Below are 21,153 nucleotides of genomic sequence, written 5' to 3'. Positions count from 1 at the left end.
CAGTACACTATTAATGACAGGTATTTCCACATTATTTTAAATAAAGTATTAACTAACCAACAGGTACAAGTCCTCAGATAGTTTTTACACTACTATAGCCCTAAGTTATTCACAGATGCTGTGTATTAGGCAATTAAGGGGTTCTCTGGTTAAGTTATTTGCTTCCCTTTGTTCTCAGTATCTAAAATGAAACTCAAAATAATAGAGAGAAGGCAAATCTGAATTTTGTAACTCCTCTATAGAATCTTAGCATTTGCAGAAAGGCCTGTAACACTGTTAGCATCAAAGATGGATACTTCTATAGTGCTTCAAAGTTTCTTCAAATTGATTTTAAAGTCACAGAATTAAAAGTTACACGATAAAAAGGGCAACTGAACCTAATATGATACTTAACCCATTTTACAAATAAGAGAATCAAGGCTTAAAATTGACTTACTCAACGTCCCACCAGTTATCAGAAGTAGTTCTCTTTCTCCTACCCTCAAAGCAGAGAGTGGTTCCCAAGGTCAGCTGCACACTGGATTACCCGGGACGCTTTAAACACTGCCTGGCTTCTGCTTCAAAATGTTCTGATTTAACTGCATTAGGTACGACCTGGGCAACAGGATTGTATTTAAAGCTCCCCAGGTGACTGCAACGTGCAGCCAAGTCTAGGAATGAATGAGTCAGGGTTAAGATCAGAATCTCTCAGGATGCTTTTGTCTATGAAATCATGCCTCACACATCATTCCTCAGCTTGTCAAAAGGGGTGTGTGTGTGAGAGAAAGAGACACAGGGACAGAGAGGCAGATAGACCCACAGACTGTGTCTTGAGGGCAGGGAGGAAAGGTGGAATTCATGTATGTGTTCAGAGACATACATCTTGAAAAAGTTGCACAAGTGATTCTAATAAGGCTCACCTACCCCAAATGAAAACTAATCCCATCGTATTTTTCAAGATCATTCCTAAAAGCCAATTTGCCCTATTAATTTTCTCAGTAAACCTTTATTTCATCAATAATGAATGTGAATGGTCATTTTTAAAACTTAATGAGAAAAAAATTTACTTTATTTCCAAACACTAAGACTAGGTTGAGAATAAAAAGCATGAAACCTACTTGTCTGAGCAAGGTTAATCTTTAAAACTACTTCTGAATTATATACTGGAACATCAGGCTCTTTTGAATTCAAAAGAAGCTGTGAGTCTAGCCACAGTGAGAGTAGTTTTTAACCCACAGATTTAGAGTCTTGGCTGAATAAAAACATTCAGTGATTACGAGAGAAGTGCCAAAACTCAGGACTTTAAAGAGCAATGGGGCTCAGTTTTTGTTGAAATACGATTTGACCGAAACTAATATTATAAGAAAGTTACATTATTATGATTGTGAACTGGTTGTTTTTAATTAAAGTTAGAAGTTACTGATCATTTAAATAGCTAAAAAATAAAAAGCCTTGCACATTAAAAATTAAATTAAATTTATAAGCTAATTATACTTTTAAGACAGAAAAGTAAAATTAATGATAAGGATACTAATATATTTTTTTTAAATTTTATTTATTTTTTCAGTGGGTTTTGTCATACATTGATATGAATCAGCAATAGATTTACACGTATTCCCCATCCCGATCCCCCCCTCCCACCTCCCTCTCCACCCGATTCCTCTGGGTCTTCCCAGTGCACCAGGCCCGAGCACTTTGTCTCATGCATCCCACCTGGGCTGGTGACCTGTTTCACCATAGATAATATACATGCTGTTCTTTCGAAACATCCCACCCTCACCTTCTCCCAGAGAGTTCAAAAGTCTGTTCTGTACTTCTGTGTCTCTTTTTCTGTTTTTGCATATAGGGTTGTCGTTACCATCTTTCTAAATTCCATATATATGTGTTAGTATGCTGTAATGGTCTTTATCTTTCTGGCTCACTTCACTCTGTATAAGGGGCTCCAGTTTCATCCATCTCATTAGAACTGATTCAAATGAATTCTTTTTAACGGCTGAGTAATATTCCATGGTGTATATGTACCACAGCTTCCTTATCCATTCATCTGCTGATGGGCATCTAGGTTGCTTCCATGTCCTGGCTATTATAAACAGTGCTGTGATGAACATTGGGGTGCACGTGTCTCTTTCAGATCTGGTTTCCTCAGTGTGTATGCCCAGAAGTGGGATTGCTGGGTCATATGGCAGTTCCATTTCCAGTTTTTTAAGAAATCTCCACACTGTTTTCCATAGCGGCTGTACTAGTTTGCATTCCCACCAACAGTGTAAGAGGGTTCCCTTTTCTCCACACCCTCTCCAGCATTTATTGCTTGTAGACTTTTGGATAGCAGCCATCCTGACTGGCGTGTAATGGTACCTCATTGTGGTTTTGATTTGCATTTCTCTGATAATGAGTGATGTTGAGCATCTTTTCATGTGTTTGTTAGCCATCTGTATGTCTTCTTTGGAGAAATGTCTGTTTAGTTCTTTGGCCCATTTTTTGATTGGGTCATTTATTTTTCTGGAATTGAGCTTCAAGAGTTGCTTGTATATTTTTGAGATTAATCCTTTGTCTGTTTCTTCATTTGCTATTATTTTCTCCCAATCTGAGGGCTGTCTTTTCACCTTACTTATAGTTTCCTTTGTTGTGCAAAAGCTTTTAAGTTTCATTAGGTCCCATTTGTTTATTTTTGCTTTTATTTCCAATATTCTGGGAGGTGGGTCATAGAGGATCTTGCTGTGATTTATGTCGGAGAGTGTTTTGCCTATGTTCTCCTCTAGGAGTTTTATAGTTTCTGGTCTTACATTTAGATCTTTAATCCATTTTGAGTTTATTTTTGTGTATGGTGTTAGAAAGTGTTCTAGTTTCAGAATCCAGATAGGAAAAGAAGAAGTGAAACTCTCGCTGTTTGCAGATGACATGATCCTCTACATAGAAAACCCTAAAGACTCTACCAGAAAATTACTAGAGCTAATCAATGAATATAGTAAAGTTGCAGGATATAAAATTAACACACGAAAATCCCTTGCATTCCTATATACTAACAATGAGAAAACAGAAAGAGAAATTAAGGAAACAATACCATTCACCATTGCAACAAAAAGAATAAAATACTTAGGAGTATATCTACCTAAAGAAACAAAAGACCTATACATAGAAAACTATAAAACACTGATGAAAGAAATCAAAGAGGACACAAACAGATGGAGAAACATACCGTGTTCATGGATTGGAAGAATCAATATTGTCAAAATGGCTATTCTACCCAAAGCAATCTATAGATTCAATGCAATCCCTATCAAGCTACCAACGGTATTTGTCACAGAACTAGACCAAAGAATTTCACAATTTGTATGGAAATACAAAAAACCTCGAATAGCCAAAGTAATCTTGAGAAAGAAGAATGGAACTGGAGGAATCAACCTGCCTGACTTCAGACTCTACTACAAAGCCACAGTCATCAAGACAGTATGGTACTGGCACAAAGACAGAAATACAGATCAATGGAACAGAATAGAAAGCCCAGAGATAAATCCATGAACTTATGGACACCTTATCTTTGACAAAGGAGGCAAGGGTATACAATGGAAAAAAGACAACCTCTTTAACAAGTGGTGCTGGGAAAGCTGGTCAACCACTTGTAAAAGAATGAAACTAGGATACTAATATTTTCAAGTAGCATTTCCCAAACTGTTCTGGAAAGTCAACATTCATATGCTAAGAAGACATTATTTAATGTTCCATGGACAACCCCAAGGGAGGTAGGAAGGTCTGCATCCTGTTTCGTTTTTAATTCTCTCTCTTAAATAAACTTGAACATTCCCATGATTAGGGCGTTTTGAACTGTGCATCTCCAATTGTGGACTATGAGGGGCTTCCAGAAGTTGAGGAATAGTTTTCGTCATTGTAACACTGTTCGTGTCTTCTTAAGTATAAGCCTGGCCACAGCCTTGTTTCTGAAACTTCATCTCTTTTTTTGTTCTCTGCTTTGATTGATACAGTGTGTTAGAGATACACATATATAAACAAAAATTAAAAAAAAAAAACAAAAACAAAAATTTAATGTGTCTATTAAGTTAAAATCTCAGTTGAACAAATTTCATCTATGGAGAAATTAAGCTTGAGAGTATGCCCCTTAAAACGGTTTTGATATATTTTCCCCCTCTTTGGGGGAGAGGAAGGAGAAGTAAAATTTCCTACAGAAATATTGCAGGAAAAAAATGCACGGTGGGATAAATCTGACCAAGTCCAGTTAAATTTAACTGCAGATTCACTTCAGTGCCAATAGGGGACAAGCTGTTCCTTCTTCTAATGGTAGCTTCCAAACTAGTATACATAGTTGTAGGACTCTCCCAACTCATAAAGAAATAATTTTTTTTCTAGAAACATACAATAAACAGGTACCTCTGTTTCTCATTATGTTCAACATTGTCTTAACAATAGAAATGAATCAAATGAGGTTTACATTTTTCCTGGGATTTCTCACTTGCTAACTGACTTTCCCTTCTATCATGTACTCTATGATTAACATGGAAACTGAAGACTCATATTGAGAGGTCCCTGAAGCCAACATAGAGTTGACACCAGTTTCTTAACCTGATCACTGAAAAGGACAAACCAAACGAATGAAATAATGTATGGCGAGGATGCTTTCAGCATGAAGGGGGTCTGCCACTCAGCCTTGGCAACCTAGTTGTACTCACCATTTTATTGTGGTTCTAAGATTAGGCTCGCTGACTGTGCTGTCATCTGGAAATATGGTTGGGCATGAGCTATACCTTTTAGTAAGCTTCCTTGGAGATACCTGAAGGGGAAGGGAGATAGAAGAAAATGTCACAGTAAGTTAAACCTATAAAAGTGTGTTTTTTCCTTGGTTAAAATGTCAAATGATAAAGCATTAAGATTTTCCTTATACTCCATGAACTGCTGAGTGTGGCATCACGTGCAGCTCCATGGGAAACCTCTGTACTCTCACTTCCACAGGCAAGATCTGAGAAATGTGGTATAAACTGCTGCTCTTGAAAAAGGACCCACAAATGAACCTGGAAAGCACCTATTATAAATTGCCTTTATAGTAATGAGAAAGCTTTTAGTAAGACTTCAGTGTTTCTTCCTTAAGCAATGAAATGCAGCGGAGATTTCTATTTCTATTCATTTACTACAATAAAATGCAATGCTTTATATAATATCGATGTGAGAGCATTTCATTGCAGTCAATGAACGCCAATCATAAATGTATTAGTTTGGGAGACAGTGTGAGGAAACAAGCGTTTTTGAATCAGAGGCTGGGCATGCCAGGGCTGCTCTATCACTAGTGACCTGAAGGCCATAAATCTCTTTGAGCCTCAGTTTCCTTATCTGGAGGATGAAAGGGTATAGCTTTAAGATTCTCTCACAGCCAAGAAACAGACAAAGCAGCTCTGAGAATTTCACGGTTAAGTAAGACTGCCATTATATTACACAAGGGAGAGCCTCAGAGAATACTTTCCACTCATCTCACAGTTTTATTAATTCTACTCTACATGTTATCTGCCACTCATCATGGCACTCTGCTGCCTTGCACATGCTGCTCTCTGCCTGCAGTGGCTTCTTCCTCCTCCTTGTCCCAGCAAGCTTGACCCCATCGACCTCCAGCAAACCTCAGCCAGCAGCCACACCACCAAACTTCTACCTTTCTGCACACTTACACCTCTGTTTCACCACCTGTTACATGGTCTCAACTGCTTGCCTGGTATCCCCCTCCTAAGTAAGCAAACAAGCTCCTCCAGGTGACAGATTCTTACTGCTCCTCCTCCAGCTGCTGAGAACAGAATCTGGGACAAATTAGGAATCAAGAAGCATTTGACCAATTATTTAAGATCGATTACAACTGGAAGGTAAATCATGCTAATGATACACATTCAAACTATCTGCAGTGGTGCTGGGTAGGTGACAAAGAGCTTTGTCAGACCCTCTAGAGAACAAGCTATCTTTAAAACACTTTAGAAGTATCCATTTATTTGTGAAGAGCCCAAAACACAGCCATAGTCAAATACTAAAACAGCCTGAACTATGTGAGGACAATTCTCTTCCTTTAAGTAAAGGCCAATAATCAAATCCCAGTCACTGTCAGTAGCTCTGAGTAATAGCATTCTTTAATACCACAGAACACAAACAGTTTTAACACTTGGTTTTCTTGGGTTTTGTTTACTAATTCAGATGAGCCTTCCTTCCTTCTATTAAAATAGTTTTCACCACGCTGTCACACTCTATCCATGTCCTCCACAAACGCATCAAAGGTGAAACAAGGAGAAAGTCTAGTCAATGTTTTTTTTTAAATACAGAGCATTTAAATAAACATTGCCAGTAGCCAATAATAAGAACTATCCAAATGGGTGTATAAGCCACCGTTTTGCTTGTTTCAGGTATTTTATGGCAAGGCCACTTACTCCTTATTAACAAAAAGTTCTACACATAACATACCTGAAAAGTACCACTATTTGGGAGAATTTCTCCTTCAAGCTAGAAATGATTTCAACTGAAACTCATATATTCCTTAAGCCATCTGGTTAATGTGTAATTTCAGAATCTCAAAAGAGACACAGCATGAAAACTGTTCATTCAAATAGTTATATTCTAAATGAAGTTATCTTTTAAAAGGTCACCACTATTAAGAGTATGACACATTACACACAGTAAAAGTCAGTTCTGACTATAAAATCTACCTATGAGGGGAATAAAAATAGTAAGAAAATGCACCAAAATATAGACTAGTTTGTAGAGCTTTGGCTTTGGGTAACATTTATCCCGTTTTTCTCTATTAAAACTTTTTTCTTTATTATGAATTATATCTGTTTATCTTTGGAAATATTAGTGCTGAAACGTTTAAGAAGTTTAATCAGACGTAGCCCTACAGACTACGGGCGCTCATTTAGTCTATCAGTAACCTACAGACTACTGGCTAGATCCTACCAAAGAAATAGTGAACGCTTCTCCAGGCCTACTCCTGAAGCGATTCAAACTTTTGGCATCTACTATTCACTAAAGGATGGCAGAATTAAAGCCTCTGAGCAAAGCCTGGATGTATTAGCTGCCAACAGGTTACTTTCCCCTCATCTCACTTTAAAATTTAAGGTAACTGTCCTTTATGATTAAAGCCTTATCATCACTGGCTCAAAACCTCAATAAACTACACTGACAAAGATTAATGATATAAAATGCAAATACAAAAATCAAACAGCAGAACCCACTCACTGATAGTTTAATGTTCAATGAAGAAGAGTATTTACCTTCATTCAGAGCTAAGGACAGAACAGATGGACTTCTACAATCTTTACAAGAAGGGAAAAGGCTTACTTAGTAGACTTCAGTGTTAATGGCAAAGACTAGAAAATCATCATACTGGAAGACTAATAAGTAACAATCCCCCCCAAAACTTATCATTAAAAGTCAAGCACCTGTTGAAATTCTGCCTCCACCCAAGTGAATCTTCCCATCCTGCCTACTGCCTCTGAGTTTAACCCATCAAAAAAATTAAGCTGAAATTCACTTTTTTCTTCCCCTTTCCACAAGCTTTAGATGTGTTTATTAATAATTATTAAGACTTTAACTTAAAATTTTGTAATATTCTATGCATTAGCGTGGGGCTTCCCTGGTGGCTCAGTGGGTGAAGAATCCACCTGCCAATGCAGGAGACGCAGGTTTGATCCCTCAATCAGGAAGATCCCCTGAAGAAGGAAATAGCAACCCACTCCAGTATTCTTGCCTGGAAAAGTCCATGAACAGGGGAGCCTGGTGGGATACAGTCCCTGGGGTTGCAGAAGAGTCATGTCTGACTTAGCAACAAAACAACAAGAAGTGCATGAGTGGAAACTACTCCATCCACATTACTGCACGTTAATGGCCAATGTGGCAGGATGAGTAGTCTGAACAGGATTCTTATCAAGGCCTTAGTAGAAATGTGCAGTATTCTAATTGTAGGTATAATAGAAAGTACTGTCTGAGTCAGTATCATTAACTATACTGAATTAAAACTTTTAAACTGAGAATTTACATTCAAAGTATAAATCCAACTTTGAGTGGACCAACCACAAATCTACTTCTTTTCCCACCTTCTTTCAGAGATATCATCTCATTAGAATTAAAAGTATTTTGTCAAAAAAGCTGTACCCAAGACAGGATAAACTGCAGATGATTTTTGATGTTTGAAAGATGAAAAAATGAGATAAAGGAGTAGTAACTGACATGGCATAACAGAGGAAGCACAACCTTGGAACTACAGAGTGACTGGGCCAGGAACAACAAAACCAATCTGGCTTACAGAACCCAAGGCAGGTTCAAAATTCAGAGACGTGGTCGCCAAATCTGTGCAGTGAGGTCTATCAGTTAGCAAAGTGATGCTTCCAATTAGATCTTAACAGACAGCGAGGGACCATCACATGTTTGAGGGAAACCTCCAAGAAGTCACAGATCAAAGCAGGGAGAAGGAACTGATGGGAATGATAAAAATCCAGGAGCAAATAAAAACTTAAAAAAAAATCTTCAACATCTACAGAAAGATGAGAAATTGCATCAGTGAAAAAAAGAATGAAAGGATGGAAGAGAACTCTAAAAAATAAGGTAGACAAAACAATATATTCAATAGAAGGATTAGAGCAGAGTCAAGGAAACCTCCATGAAGTAGGACAAGAAGACAAAATGGAAAACAGAAGGGGAAAAAAATCTGTACAGAAATATTGCTCTAAAATTTTCAACATCTAACAGGAATCCAAAAGAAAAAAATAGAAAATACCAAAGCAGCACACAAAAAAATTCACTAGAAGAAAAGATGTTCTGCATGTTTAAATGCCCCAATAGCGTGACAAGGTCTATACCAAACCATGTTATGAAATTTCAAAACCCCACAAAGACAGAGGGTACTACAAAGTTCCACAGGAGGAAGGAATGGAGAAAAGACTAACTTGGTAATATACAATGTATCAAATTCAATAGATTTAAGAGCAACACTGTAAATGAGAAGACAAGAGGGAAATGTCTCTAAAACTGCAAAAATTAGTTTCGACCTAGAATTCTACACTGTATCAAATAGAAGGAGTTTCACAGAGGCTAGGTCTTTATAAAATTTTTGCTCATGTGCCTTTTTCCAGGAAAATGTGCTCCAGTAAAACAGGACAGAGGGAAACAGAATCTAGGACATAGGCGATCCAACACGAGAGAGCAGTGATGTGAGATCCCAGGTGACTTCACATAGATATCCCAGGAAAACAGGCACAGAGCTAGTCCAGGAATCATTAGTATGTAGGAGGTAGGAAGACAAAAGGTTGGCGAAGAGTGTCTCCAAGAAGAAATGGAACAGATGTGGTTTTCTGGATGGTAAATATTTTTGATAGGCATGTGACAAATGTTACAACATTTGGGGGAAAAAATAGCTGTTAGAGTGAATATAGTTAGGAAATTAATTCCACAGAACAAAAATGAAGAATGTGAAAACAGGGAGACTGGCCAGGGAGCTACTCAACTATGTTGGGCTGTGTGAGATCATGTTTGCTAGAAAAAGCAGAACTGGATTATCCTGAGAAGTGTAGAAGTGCTCAGATTTCATTAATATTGAAGAAAAAGAATGAAAGGTGTATAAGGAGGTGGCACAGAGAACTATATGGCTCAGCAATGAACAATACTTGCTTAGTCATAATAAAGTAAACAGTGATTCCGATTTAACAAAAACTGATGCATGTAAAGGGACCAGAAGGAGGGAAATAAAATCACGGTGGACGAGGAGGTTAAGCTTTCACCTGTTGTGCCAAGAAGTCAATGGACGGTGCTAAAAATTAAATTACCTATTACACTTTTATTACTTTGGTTAAAAACTAAGATAAAAAATTTAAGGCAAAAGAATTTAAGGTAGATCTTTATGCTATAACCATATTATTGAAATTTAACTTAAATGTCAGGACCCTTAAAAAAAAAAGGGTACTACTAAGTCAAAAACCTTTCTGAATATACTTGATAATTAGGAACTAGAGATTCAGAAATTTTATAAATAAGAGGTTAAATGCTAACAGTATTGGATCCATCATACTTTTTAGGAATCATGGCAGACATACTTTTAATTAATCAAACTATTGATTTCTTAACTTTTCAACTATTTACTCACATGGTTTAAATGGTTGCTCTTCCTCTTTTCTCGCACTAAGAATAAAAAAAAAAACTAACTGATGAATTCTGATAAAACTACCATAGACAAATAAGTCACTAATTATCTGATGGATTACCAATATACACAATGAGTTAAAATTTCATTCTGTTTTTTAAAATAACTTCCAACAAAATATATAATTTAAACCACCCAGCAAAATGAATCCTATAAATAATATTTAAAAACTTAGTTTTACTATTTGACTAATACTAACAGATACTCTGTATTAGGTACAAATCAAAGACTCTCCATTTACAAAAGAAAAGGACAAAGCAAATTAGGCCAGGTGAGATATTTAGCTGATACCAGCTGCACAGTATGTAGTATTTTCTAGTTCTACATGTACTTTAGTCACCAGGATTAACAGATGACAACTCCAAGTTCCAGTTTCTGGTCAAGCACCCGTGTCTCTGGAAGCATCCCGAACCACTTATTGGTCACCCAACTTAAAAAATACAGGTTCTTTACACACTGAAAAGTAATCTATAAATTTTAACATACGTGCTGACCTCACTGAACATACATCGACAGCACATAGAACTGTTTTGCTCCAACAAAGGCCAGAAGAATATAAGCTCAAAGAGGGTCTTAGGCCATACACTTTCCCATGGCATCACAAGCACGAATTCCTTTAGACTGAGGAGAGACAGGGGCATGGGAGAGTGTTTCTTTTACTCTCTCCACCGTCTCTCTACAGTGTGAGCAGCTCAGGAGTCTGGAAAAGACTGAGAAATACAGTAATCCTAACTAAAAATAATTGCCTCAAGGCAAAGTACACACACTTTAAGAAAATGCAAACTAGAAACCCCAGGAGCTCCCAGGTTGGAGAACATGTGGTACACTCTGGGCCCTGCCCCCATGCCTGGCCCTCTTCCGTCTGGCTGTTCCTGAGACAGACCCTTTGATAAAAACCAGTAATCTAATGAAAATAAAAGAGGAAAAGAACCCTCTATTTTTTACTGTGCTGCATTACTTCAAATATTATAGAACGTTCACTTCTGGTATTCCTGCTCTCATAAACAACCGAAAAACCTGATCATATATGGCTTTTTAGCAAATAAACTAGGATTTAACATATATTAAGGAAGACAAGCAGGCAAGACAAGCAGGAGTGCAAAAACTTCTGATTCTCATCTTAAAACAAGCAGGACACTGGAAACTTACACAAGGTTTCCCACACTGAGGATAACCTTCTGGAAAATCCCATATGGCAGGCACATTGGTCTGATTACCCTGACCCAGCACTACATCAGGATGAAAGAACTTTGAAGAGCTAAAAGTTCTTATAAGAACTTTTAAAAGAACTTAAAAATTCACATGAATCTGGATGTGAGAGAGGTTCACCCGGTTGAGCACTGTGCAAAATGGTGCCGAAATCACAAGCCTCGACTCCCATACATAACAACTGATTATGAAGACCTAACTGTGACCTAAACCGTGTCATTCATCTTTACCTCATGTGCTCTTGGAGCGAAAGGAAAAGGACAAAGTAGCATGGAAAAACAGACCACAACTAAATCATGTGGCAAGCTGACTGCTGATAAAGAAATAGCAAAGTGTATAAACAGATGGTCTGGGTGTTTTTCCTCATTAAAACAGTGACACCTAAATGAAAAATGTATCATCACATATTAAAATAAAACATCACATATTAAAATATTATCACATATGAAAAAAAAAAAATTAAACCATTCTAAGTGCTTTTCTGTATCTTCCTATAATACACAAAACAAAAACAGTTTTCAATCTTTTTCTCAGGGGGGGAAAACACTGTCTTACCGTCCGTTTCAGATTTGCTCCGGAAAATTGTGCTTGCCCTTGGGTGGTCAAAAGGGTTTGATTCCAAAGCTAAGTCTGCACAGGAAAAAGAAAAAGGTGTGACAATTTAGTTGAGTAGAAAAAGACATGACTTTTAAAACAGCTACACGCTGATTTTAATCAAGTTTAATAGTCTTAAGAAGAGCGTTTAGTAATGACAAGAAGGAAACTGTAGTAAAGGCAACAATACAAAAATTCTATTGGGAAACAGAAAAATTGTAGAAATTCTCCATATATGTGGAATAAAACCAGGGCTATGTCTTAGGCTTTTTTTTTTTTAACTTGCACTTAATCTATGCCACTTTTAGGCAAATCATGTATGTGATTCCCCTCCTACATATTGATTAAAAATTCAGTCACCTCTCTTTAAGCTGATATTACTAGCACATTTCAAGAAGTCTCAAGAAGCAAGTTATGCTGTAGTCACTTACTATCAGATACCAGATCAATCAAATATGCTATAACCAAATGAGCTGCTTTTGGCAAACGTTCTTCAGACAATCTAATGGCTAATTCCAACTACACTCAACAAACCAACTCATTTAGTTGGCTGCCGTTTATCTAGGGGCTATTCATCATGGCAGATTTAAGAGGATTACATAAGAGTTCAATGTTCTGATCCATAGGAACACTTCCAGGATAGTGAGTTTTAACTTTGCCCTCTATTTCCAAAGCTAAACTCTCACTTCTTCCTTTCATGCTGCATGATTAATAGAGGGCTTCAGTAACAGTATTTCCTGGAGCACATCAAAGGGCTGCTTGAAAAAAATTTTGCCCATACCTACATAAAAAAGGTGGGTCTGCTGGCAGTTCACCTTGCACCAAGGTGGGACAGTCTTCTATTTAGGCAGAAATATCAAGCAAGCACAGGCTGCCATGCTGGACAGTAAGGTTGTTGTTTAAAACAAACGTAAAAGCCCTATGGGCAGTTACTTAGTGAAGTCCACCTCAAACCAATTAAACAATCTTTTAAGAAACTGGACCAAGATTTTTAAAGAGCAACAGTTAAGGCAGCATTTCCCAAACCACATAATAATTGGCCTATTTTTAAAGGGGACTTTGGTGGTCAACGTGATTTACACATTATCGCTGAGAATCAAAAGAATATACACATTGATATATTAAAAACTAACCATGTGTTCCCCATCCCGTATGGCAAAAACTACTACAATATTGTAAAGTAATTACCCTCCAACTAATAAAAATAAATGAAAAAATAAATAAAAACTAACCAGTCCCATAGTGAATTCTGTCTGACCCAGCATTTAACAAATGTTATCTACCTAGAAGCCTTTTCTTCCCCAAAGAAAGAATTTTGCATGAACAGTAATTTGGGACTTCCTGGTTTAATGGGAATTTAATTGTTACTGCCAGCACTAGAAATTTACATAGCTAAACCGACTGCTTTGTTCTTCGTGAAAATTCCTTCACTGCATTTGGAGTTTATTAAGCTGTTTTTGGAGAAAATATTCTACTCAACAGTTTTATGTAAAAGACCCATAAAATTATTTTAAAGTTTTTTCCCCCCTACAGATTTGAAAAGTGGGACACTGGGAAAATAAATTATTTCAGTTATACACAAAGTTGACAGGCACAGACTTTCGACCTAAGGCTTCTGAAAGGATTCATGACTACTTACTTGTACCAGAAAGTAAACAGACTACACTGGAATCTAAAAAATAAGCAGAAATGCTTGCAAAGTAGCCATATTTTTCATCAGGGTTTATGGAATGGTAAAATTTAACAAGAGTCAATGGAAGTCCAGGGAAAATAAGTGTCAGGATCAAAGAGAAGCAAGCTTTAACATACACACACACACACACCCCTGCCAAACACACACACACACACACACACACACACACCCCTGCCAAACCAGGGTGTGTTACAGGTATGCTATGATGTGCTACTACGGATCTATATATAGAAATCAAGAAGGCTGGGATAAAAGAAATGACAACATGCAGGAAAAAAGTAAACTTGCCCAAGTGATCAGAAAAGAGCTGGCACTCCCCCTACCCTACCCTAGAGGTTTCAAGGGTGGGCACATGCCCCAGAACTGACTGACAGATCACAGCTTTCCTGGAACTTTCCAAGAAGCAGAAGAAGGCAGAGGGGTGCCCTAGGACCCTTAGCTAGTCTGGGGCTGCTGGACACTCCTCTTGCCATCATGAGGGGAAAGGCTTTTCAGGAGAGATCAATAGAGGACAGCAGAACTGAGATAGGCTGTGAGGTCATTGAACTCCTGGGTCAAGTACTGCTTAATTTACTCATTCAACTCCAGTTATATAAAAGTCAATATATATATTTTTTAATTTAAGCTATTCTGAGACATTTTCTCAAACTTGCAACTGAAAGAGACCTGGTTAACCAGCAGTACTGATGATCACAATGAAGGTGGGGAAAGGTAAAAGTCACTTGCTCATTCCTTTAACAAATGTCATGAACAAAAATTTGCATGAGCCAAAATGACCCTATTTAAAAATTAACCCACAGACTTACAACCCTTACTTTTAGTTGTTTTCCTTATACATTAGAAAAAGCTCTAATTAGTGTATAATTTATGTCTTCTTGTTACTAACAACCCTTCTACATCTCACTGTTGCATATTTACTGTTTAATGAATACACAACAGTCCATCAAGCGTTATTCCTGTGCTGGACTTAGCCAATCCCCTATTGCTGGGGTTTAGGTACTTACAACATTCTATTCTTTGATGAGGAAACTTTTCATCTATAGTTATACAGCTTTTTAAATAAATAATGGTTTTATCTCCTTAGCAAAGATCTTCAAAAGTGGGATGTCTAAGCCAAAAGGTTAGATCATTTTCATGGCTCAAGGTACAGTGCTAAACTGCTTCCTGAAGAAGGTGGGGCCACATTAATGTATAATACTACCAATCATGACAGTTTTAGTTCCGACCCCTGCTCTGTACAGTTGAGAGGCGGGGGGGAAGTTCTACTAATATAAATAAGGAACAGCACTGTAGATCTAATCTGTATTTCTTTCGATTACACAGTTTTTACTACTTTCCCATAATTATCAGCATCATTTCCACTTTGGTGAGCTGCCTATCATTCATACATACTAAACATACCAGGGCCTTACTGCTGTCAATTTGCATGAGGTTTTCAGAAAATATTAATCTTCTGTTTACAGCCTATATAACAATTTTCTATACAACTTGCACTTTTTGCCAGTGAAAACTACATCACTATTTTATAACAGACTTGACAGGTAAGCCATTAGACAGTAAACTCATACATACACACAATATTTCTGCACACTCCATTAACTGTTTTGCCAAGAGTCTAAGGAGACGATGAAAAAAACCTACCGTACTCTTCACTGTCACAAAGGTAAGACTGTCAACTCTGAAGCAAAGCATTACCACCCACACTTCCCCTCATCCCCTCTCCCACAAGCACACACAGTAATGTTAGAGGTATTTTGAGAAATTACTGTGCATTTTATATGTGAATTCTTCCTAAAATTACTTCTCTAGCAATCTTTAAGAATGTTTTAACCCAGGAGAAATATTCTTGAGCTTATGATTAGGGGTTATCATTAAAGTTATATTTTAAGACCCATCACTTTTATATTACCAATTTAAATTGCAACTTATTTGACAGCATGATAGACTTATGTGGAAAAAGGATGGCTAAAAAAATTTAAGTTGGGGTCTTAATATAAACACTCCCAGGAGGAAACCTGTAAAATACCAGGTCACTGAACATTACTTTTCCTCCAACCTAACATTCTATCAATCGTGAGATCCATCTCAATTGCAGATGTTAAAAATATGAAAATAAAGGCCACTTAGGACAAACAAGATGCATTACTGAAGCCTAAAAGTGTTAAAATTATGCTGTCAAACTGTCAATAAATGATTTTCCCCTGTCAAAATATCAGAGAGAGGGTAGTGACTAAGAAATCATCTGACAGGAGGAGACTAATGCCAACATACTGACTTCAGTTCAGTTCAGTTCAGTGGAGTCCGACTCTTTGCGACCCCATGAATCGCAGCACGCCAGGCCTCCCTGTCCATCACCAACTCCCGGAGTCCACCCAAACCCATGTCCATTGTGCCGGTGATTCCATCCAACCATCTCATCCGCTGTCGTCCCCTTCTCTGCCTGCCCTCAATCTTTCCCAGCATCAGGGTCTTTTCAAATGAGTCAGCTCTCTGCATCAGGTGGCCAGAGTATTGGAGTTTCACCTTCAACATCAGTCCTTCCAATGAACATCCAGGACTCATCTCCTTTAGGATGGACTGGTTGGATCTCCTTGCAGTTCAAGGGACTCTCAGGAGTCTTCTCCAACACCACAGTTCAAAAGCATCAATTCTTTGGCGCTCAGCTTTCTGTATAGTCCAACTCTCACATCCATACATGACCACTGAAAAACCATGGCCTTGACTAGATGGACCTTTTGTCTCTGCTTTTTAGTATGCTGTCTAGGTTGGTCATAACTTTTCTTCTAAGGAGCAAGCGTCTTTTAATTTCATGGCTGCAATCACCATCCACAGTGATTTTGGAGCCCAGAAAAATAAAGTCAGCCACTGTTTCCACATCTATTTGCCATGAAGTGATGGGACTGTATGCAATGATCTTGGTTTTCTCAATGTTGAGCTTTAAGCCAACTTTTTCACTCTCCTCTTTCACTTTCACCTTCATCAAGAGGCTCTTTAGTTCTTTTTCACTTAATATATTGCAATTAAACAGGACTGTCAGCATTTTCTGGGCCAACTTCTGGGCTCCAGTTTACTTAAAGGTTTACTCCATTTACTGAACTGCCCTATCACCCCTAGTAGTACAGTATATTAGTTTTATGGCTAATATTACATTTCATGTCTTACAGTCATCCGGTGATTTCATCTGAGTCCACACTTCACACCCTAGCCAAGCGGTTCTTGCCAGCAGATGCTGACCTGGGCTGTCTCACCGGAGGGCACACAGCATGCTCCTGCAACCCCCTCAACTGACCTGCTTCCCCAGTTTCTGACCAACCTGGCTTCCAAACTGCTTCTCAACTTGCCTCTAACTTGGTTCTCAGTCCTGCCTTACCTTAATCCTCAATCAAATGCTGTAATGATGATGACCAAGAGATGATAGACAGGTAAGTATACCTGGATTTATGTATTTCTAAGGAGTACTTAGCTCGGGCTTCTTGGACTTTTAGGAACCTTTCTGGGTTGCAAGCTATGGTGATTTCATTTCACATCATACAATGTTACTGTTTTAACTCTTCAAGTTTTATTGCTTTAATACCCTAAAAATAAACAATTTTTCTAAAAGGGGCGAGAAAAAAGGTAGTATTTCAAAGCAGAGCACAAAATGACATCAATAAATTTTATCCCTATATGTCATGTACATGGAATTTACAGTCCTGATCTATCAAGGTTTTAAAAATGAGTAAAACCTTGGACAATTCTATACCTCAGAGAAGAATCCCTACACTGCCTAACTCAGAACACGATAAGAATCAAATGAAATTCAAGAGCAATCCATACACTATAGCTTCACAGAGTTACACAAGCCCCTTCACCATGACAAGGCTGCAATCCATGAGGGGATATACTATATAAAGCATAATAAATGACACATCACAGCTTTCACAAATTAACTCAAAAGCCAAAAGTGAACATTTAGCATTTCATAGGAAAACTGATGTCCACTTATCACCCTCAGCCAAATAACATCTTAAGTAGATAGTGCTTTGTTGTTGTTCAGTCACTAAGTTGTGTCTGACTTTGCAACTCCATGGACTGCAGCACGCCAGGCTTCCCAGTCCTACACGATTCTGTTTGTGCAAACTCATGTCATTGAGTCAGGCCACCCACTAAAGGAAAGAGGATAAGAGTACCCAAGGGCAAGCATTTCTCCTAGTGTTCTTCCTTTTTCTTCTTTAATAAGCAAATACATATCATTTCTCCTGCTTCTGTCATGGAGATTGGTGTATATTTTCTCCCCATTTTTTTTCAGGTTAACATCCCCTGCAGATGAAGTCATTAACAGTGGAGAGAGCTCCTTCACAGCTCCCTAATTCTTCAGTGTCTGGATGTGCTAGTTTACCAGTCCCTTACTGGACATCTGAATTATTTCCAGTATTTTGCTACTGAAGATAATGCAACATATGCAGCCTATACCTTCAGAATAAATTCCTTTAGTAGGATCTCTGGATTAAGTGAGACTGTGCCAACTTCCCCGTCAAGGGTTGACCAATCTCCCATTTTTACCAGCAATATATGAATGTAACTTTCCTCAGTATCACCAAAGAATGCAGTGCCGAGTTTCTGAATTTTCTCCCAACACAAGCTACAGTAGTTGTATTTTCATTTCTCTTATGTGTGAGGATACGCTTAAAAGCCATCCGCATTTCTTTTTCTGTGACTTATCCCATTCATATTGTTGTTAGCCTACTTTTAGATTCACTCAGTTTCTTCAAGTCAGCCTATTTTAGGCCCTTCTTAATGTTGCTTTTTTGTTCAAACCACTGTTGGCTCTCAGCTGAGTGACTACACCAGCCTCCTAGCTTGTCTCCCTGCTTCATTCTACCCCTGCCCACGTGAGAGTAGCGAGTAGCTCGTCTGATCTCCCTCCCCTCTCCCCACGTCTCCTTCCCCTTCTTTAAGAATTATCACCATTCCCTTGCATATAACCTTTCAATGGTTTCCCATTACAATTAGACTAAAATCCGTATTTTTTCTTGTCAAGGTCTACTAGACACAAGGCCTTAACCCCCTGATATTCCTCCTGGCATTCTTTCACTCAGCTGCAGCCACCCTCTTTCTGTCCTCTGCCTACACCGAGCATATTTCCTTCTGAGGACCTCACAGGGCTCCCCTTCACTCCTAGGATGCTCACTGTCACTTAAGGAGACCACCCCCAGTAACACTGCCCCCTCCCCAGTCCATGACCATCCTTTTCTTTCTTCTCAGTGTTTCGCTACTTGACATTATTCCTGTGTCAACAGGCCCCAGGGACCTCTAGGAAGTAAAGACCAGAGTTAGGGTTTGGGTTTTGTCAGTATAACCTCTGTTTGTCCTGCCCCTAAATCGTGCCCAATAATCATCCATTTCAGTGTACCCCAAATCATTTATGCTTCCCCCAATTTTCCTTCATCATCTAAGATTTCTTCTAATGCTGTCCTTTGATGGGTCTGTCACCCAAGACCAGCATTAATTTCAGATCTCTTCGAGCGGTAGTTTAGTTACTCAGACTCAAAGACACCGACAGGTTACCAAGACCCACAAAAACCTAAGAGAGGAAATCTACTGTTCAGTGACAAATCAATGGTAACTTTAATTTGGGGACAGAACATTTAATGTTAAAATACCTTAACTACAAAATGACTCACCCTATGAATTTAATTAAGTCGAAAGACAAAGCCACAAGACCAGAATTCTGCAGGGAAGTACGATACATCACTTTTTATGTCTGTGCCCAGATTAAAGCAATATAATGAGATTATAAAAGACAACCATAAAGGGTGGGTAAATGAATGATGCTCCAACCATTAAACAGGTGGTAAAAAGCAGACTGCACAGCTACATGCAGCTGCGTGGAAATACATCCTGGGGCACGCTTCAGGTGTCAGCACGGTTCCAGGAGCTTCCCGTCTTCACTTTACAAGAGAAAGTTACAATGTGGCACACAAAGAACGATCTCATACAATAAACACAACATTCTGTTTATTCGTATACAAAAGGTTCAGGAAGAACCAACACCAAAATATTAATGAAAATTCTGGATATTCTGAGTATGAGTGAATGACTTTTTAGTATTTTGCAAATCTTTTACCCCAAATGTTTACTGGTATCAAAAAAGTAAAAAAAAAAAAAAAAAAGTGTTTATAATAGCTACTGAAAGGAGGAAAAACCTGTTGCTCAGAGGTTTTCCCCCATTACGTTGTCAATTCCTTCCCTACCCGCTCCTTGGAGGATGGAAGGAAGGAATCACTTGAGAGAGCAGCTTGCACCAGAGAATGAGCAAAGTTCCTAAGAGGAGAATATAAAGGCTGTTTGAAAAGCTGATGCATAATAATAAAATCAGATAATAGGACCTTAGCATCTTATTTTCTATTATTGACAGTAACATCAGTTACATTAGATACACTGTTAAAGGCAAGATAGCCACAAAATTCTTTTGAGTCTATCTGATATTTATACTAGGTTCGTAGGAGTTAACTGAAACAGCTTGAAGAAATCATGTTCTTCTCAAAGGTTTCTGAAGAAAAACACACAGCATCATTTATGTTTGGTTTTGTCTAAGTAACCAAATAATTCTTCATTGCAGAAAAGCCAAAATGTTTTATATCAATGCAGGTATTTCTCAGTTTCCAGGGAAACTGATATAAAATTGTCTGAAATAAAAACATTAAGAGCAAACTTCCAATGTGCTTGCACTTTACATTCGTGTTCTGACCTCGTATCTATGGAAACTTAATAATAGGCAAATGCTGAAATTGAGGTTTCTCTCATCACTTTATTGAATGCCAAAAAAGAGAGACAAATTTAAGTAAAATTTTCACAATCATGTCAAACATAAAAAGGTAAATTCTGTGCTCATGAACCCTCTTTTTCTAGTTCCCGGCTCAGCACTCCCCCTCACTAAATGCTTCGTACCTTACCTGCCCCCTTACCGGTTTCTCCTAATGTCCCTCTGTCCAGGGCATTCTCGGCTTCAATTTGAGTCAGCAGAACAAACTCTTTAAAATATACCAACATGTTTACCTGACTGGTAAATTGAGGCTATTTCACGACTTCTTTTATTCCTATCCATTGTAAGAAATGTACAGACACAGAATGCAGAGGTATGTGTTGCTTCTGAGTTGTGAACAATAAACTCAAATGGAAATAACCAAACTGAAGTTGAGTTAGGCCTATCTTATGGATAAATTATAAAATAAAAAGTGCATTCCAAACTTTTTTTTAAGCACCCAACAACTGAATTTGGTGTATCTACCATTCTCAAGTCTGTCTCTTCTGTTCAGTAGCTATGTTACACAGTTATTTCAGAGCTCTAAGTCTTGGCTTCTTCATTGGCATCACAGGGAGAATATTCACAGGCCTTATTTATAGATGGAAGGGTCAGGTGAAATACACCCGAAAATATGTTGTAAATCATAAAAGAATCATACAGAAGTCCAATTTTGGTCTCCCTACACTAGCCTACTACTGTTTTTTAAAATCACTTAGAGGCTTA

General features: G+C 38.0%; 1 protein-coding gene across 1 annotated transcript in view; it reads right to left on the bottom strand.

Annotated features, from left to right (window-relative positions):
* Nucleotides 1-21,153, bottom strand: part of LOC122683181 (cyclin-Y-like protein 1) — a 37,661-nt gene that overhangs the window by 14,404 nt on the left and 2,104 nt on the right. The window contains exons 2-4 of the mRNA XM_043886819.1: nt 11,912-11,986; nt 10,091-10,125; nt 4,662-4,762 (exon numbers count right to left, since the gene is read on the bottom strand). Coding sequence (XP_043742754.1) covers nt 4,662-4,762; nt 10,091-10,125; nt 11,912-11,986 — 211 coding nt within the window. The remainder of the gene's footprint in view (nt 1-4,661; nt 4,763-10,090; nt 10,126-11,911; nt 11,987-21,153) is intronic.

Source organism: Cervus elaphus, chromosome 1 (assembly GCF_910594005.1).
Source record: "Cervus elaphus chromosome 1, mCerEla1.1, whole genome shotgun sequence".
Taxonomy (NCBI): domain Eukaryota; kingdom Metazoa; phylum Chordata; class Mammalia; order Artiodactyla; family Cervidae; genus Cervus; species Cervus elaphus.
Note: the sequence above shows the minus strand (reverse complement) of the source record. Positions and strands in the feature narration are given on the sequence as shown.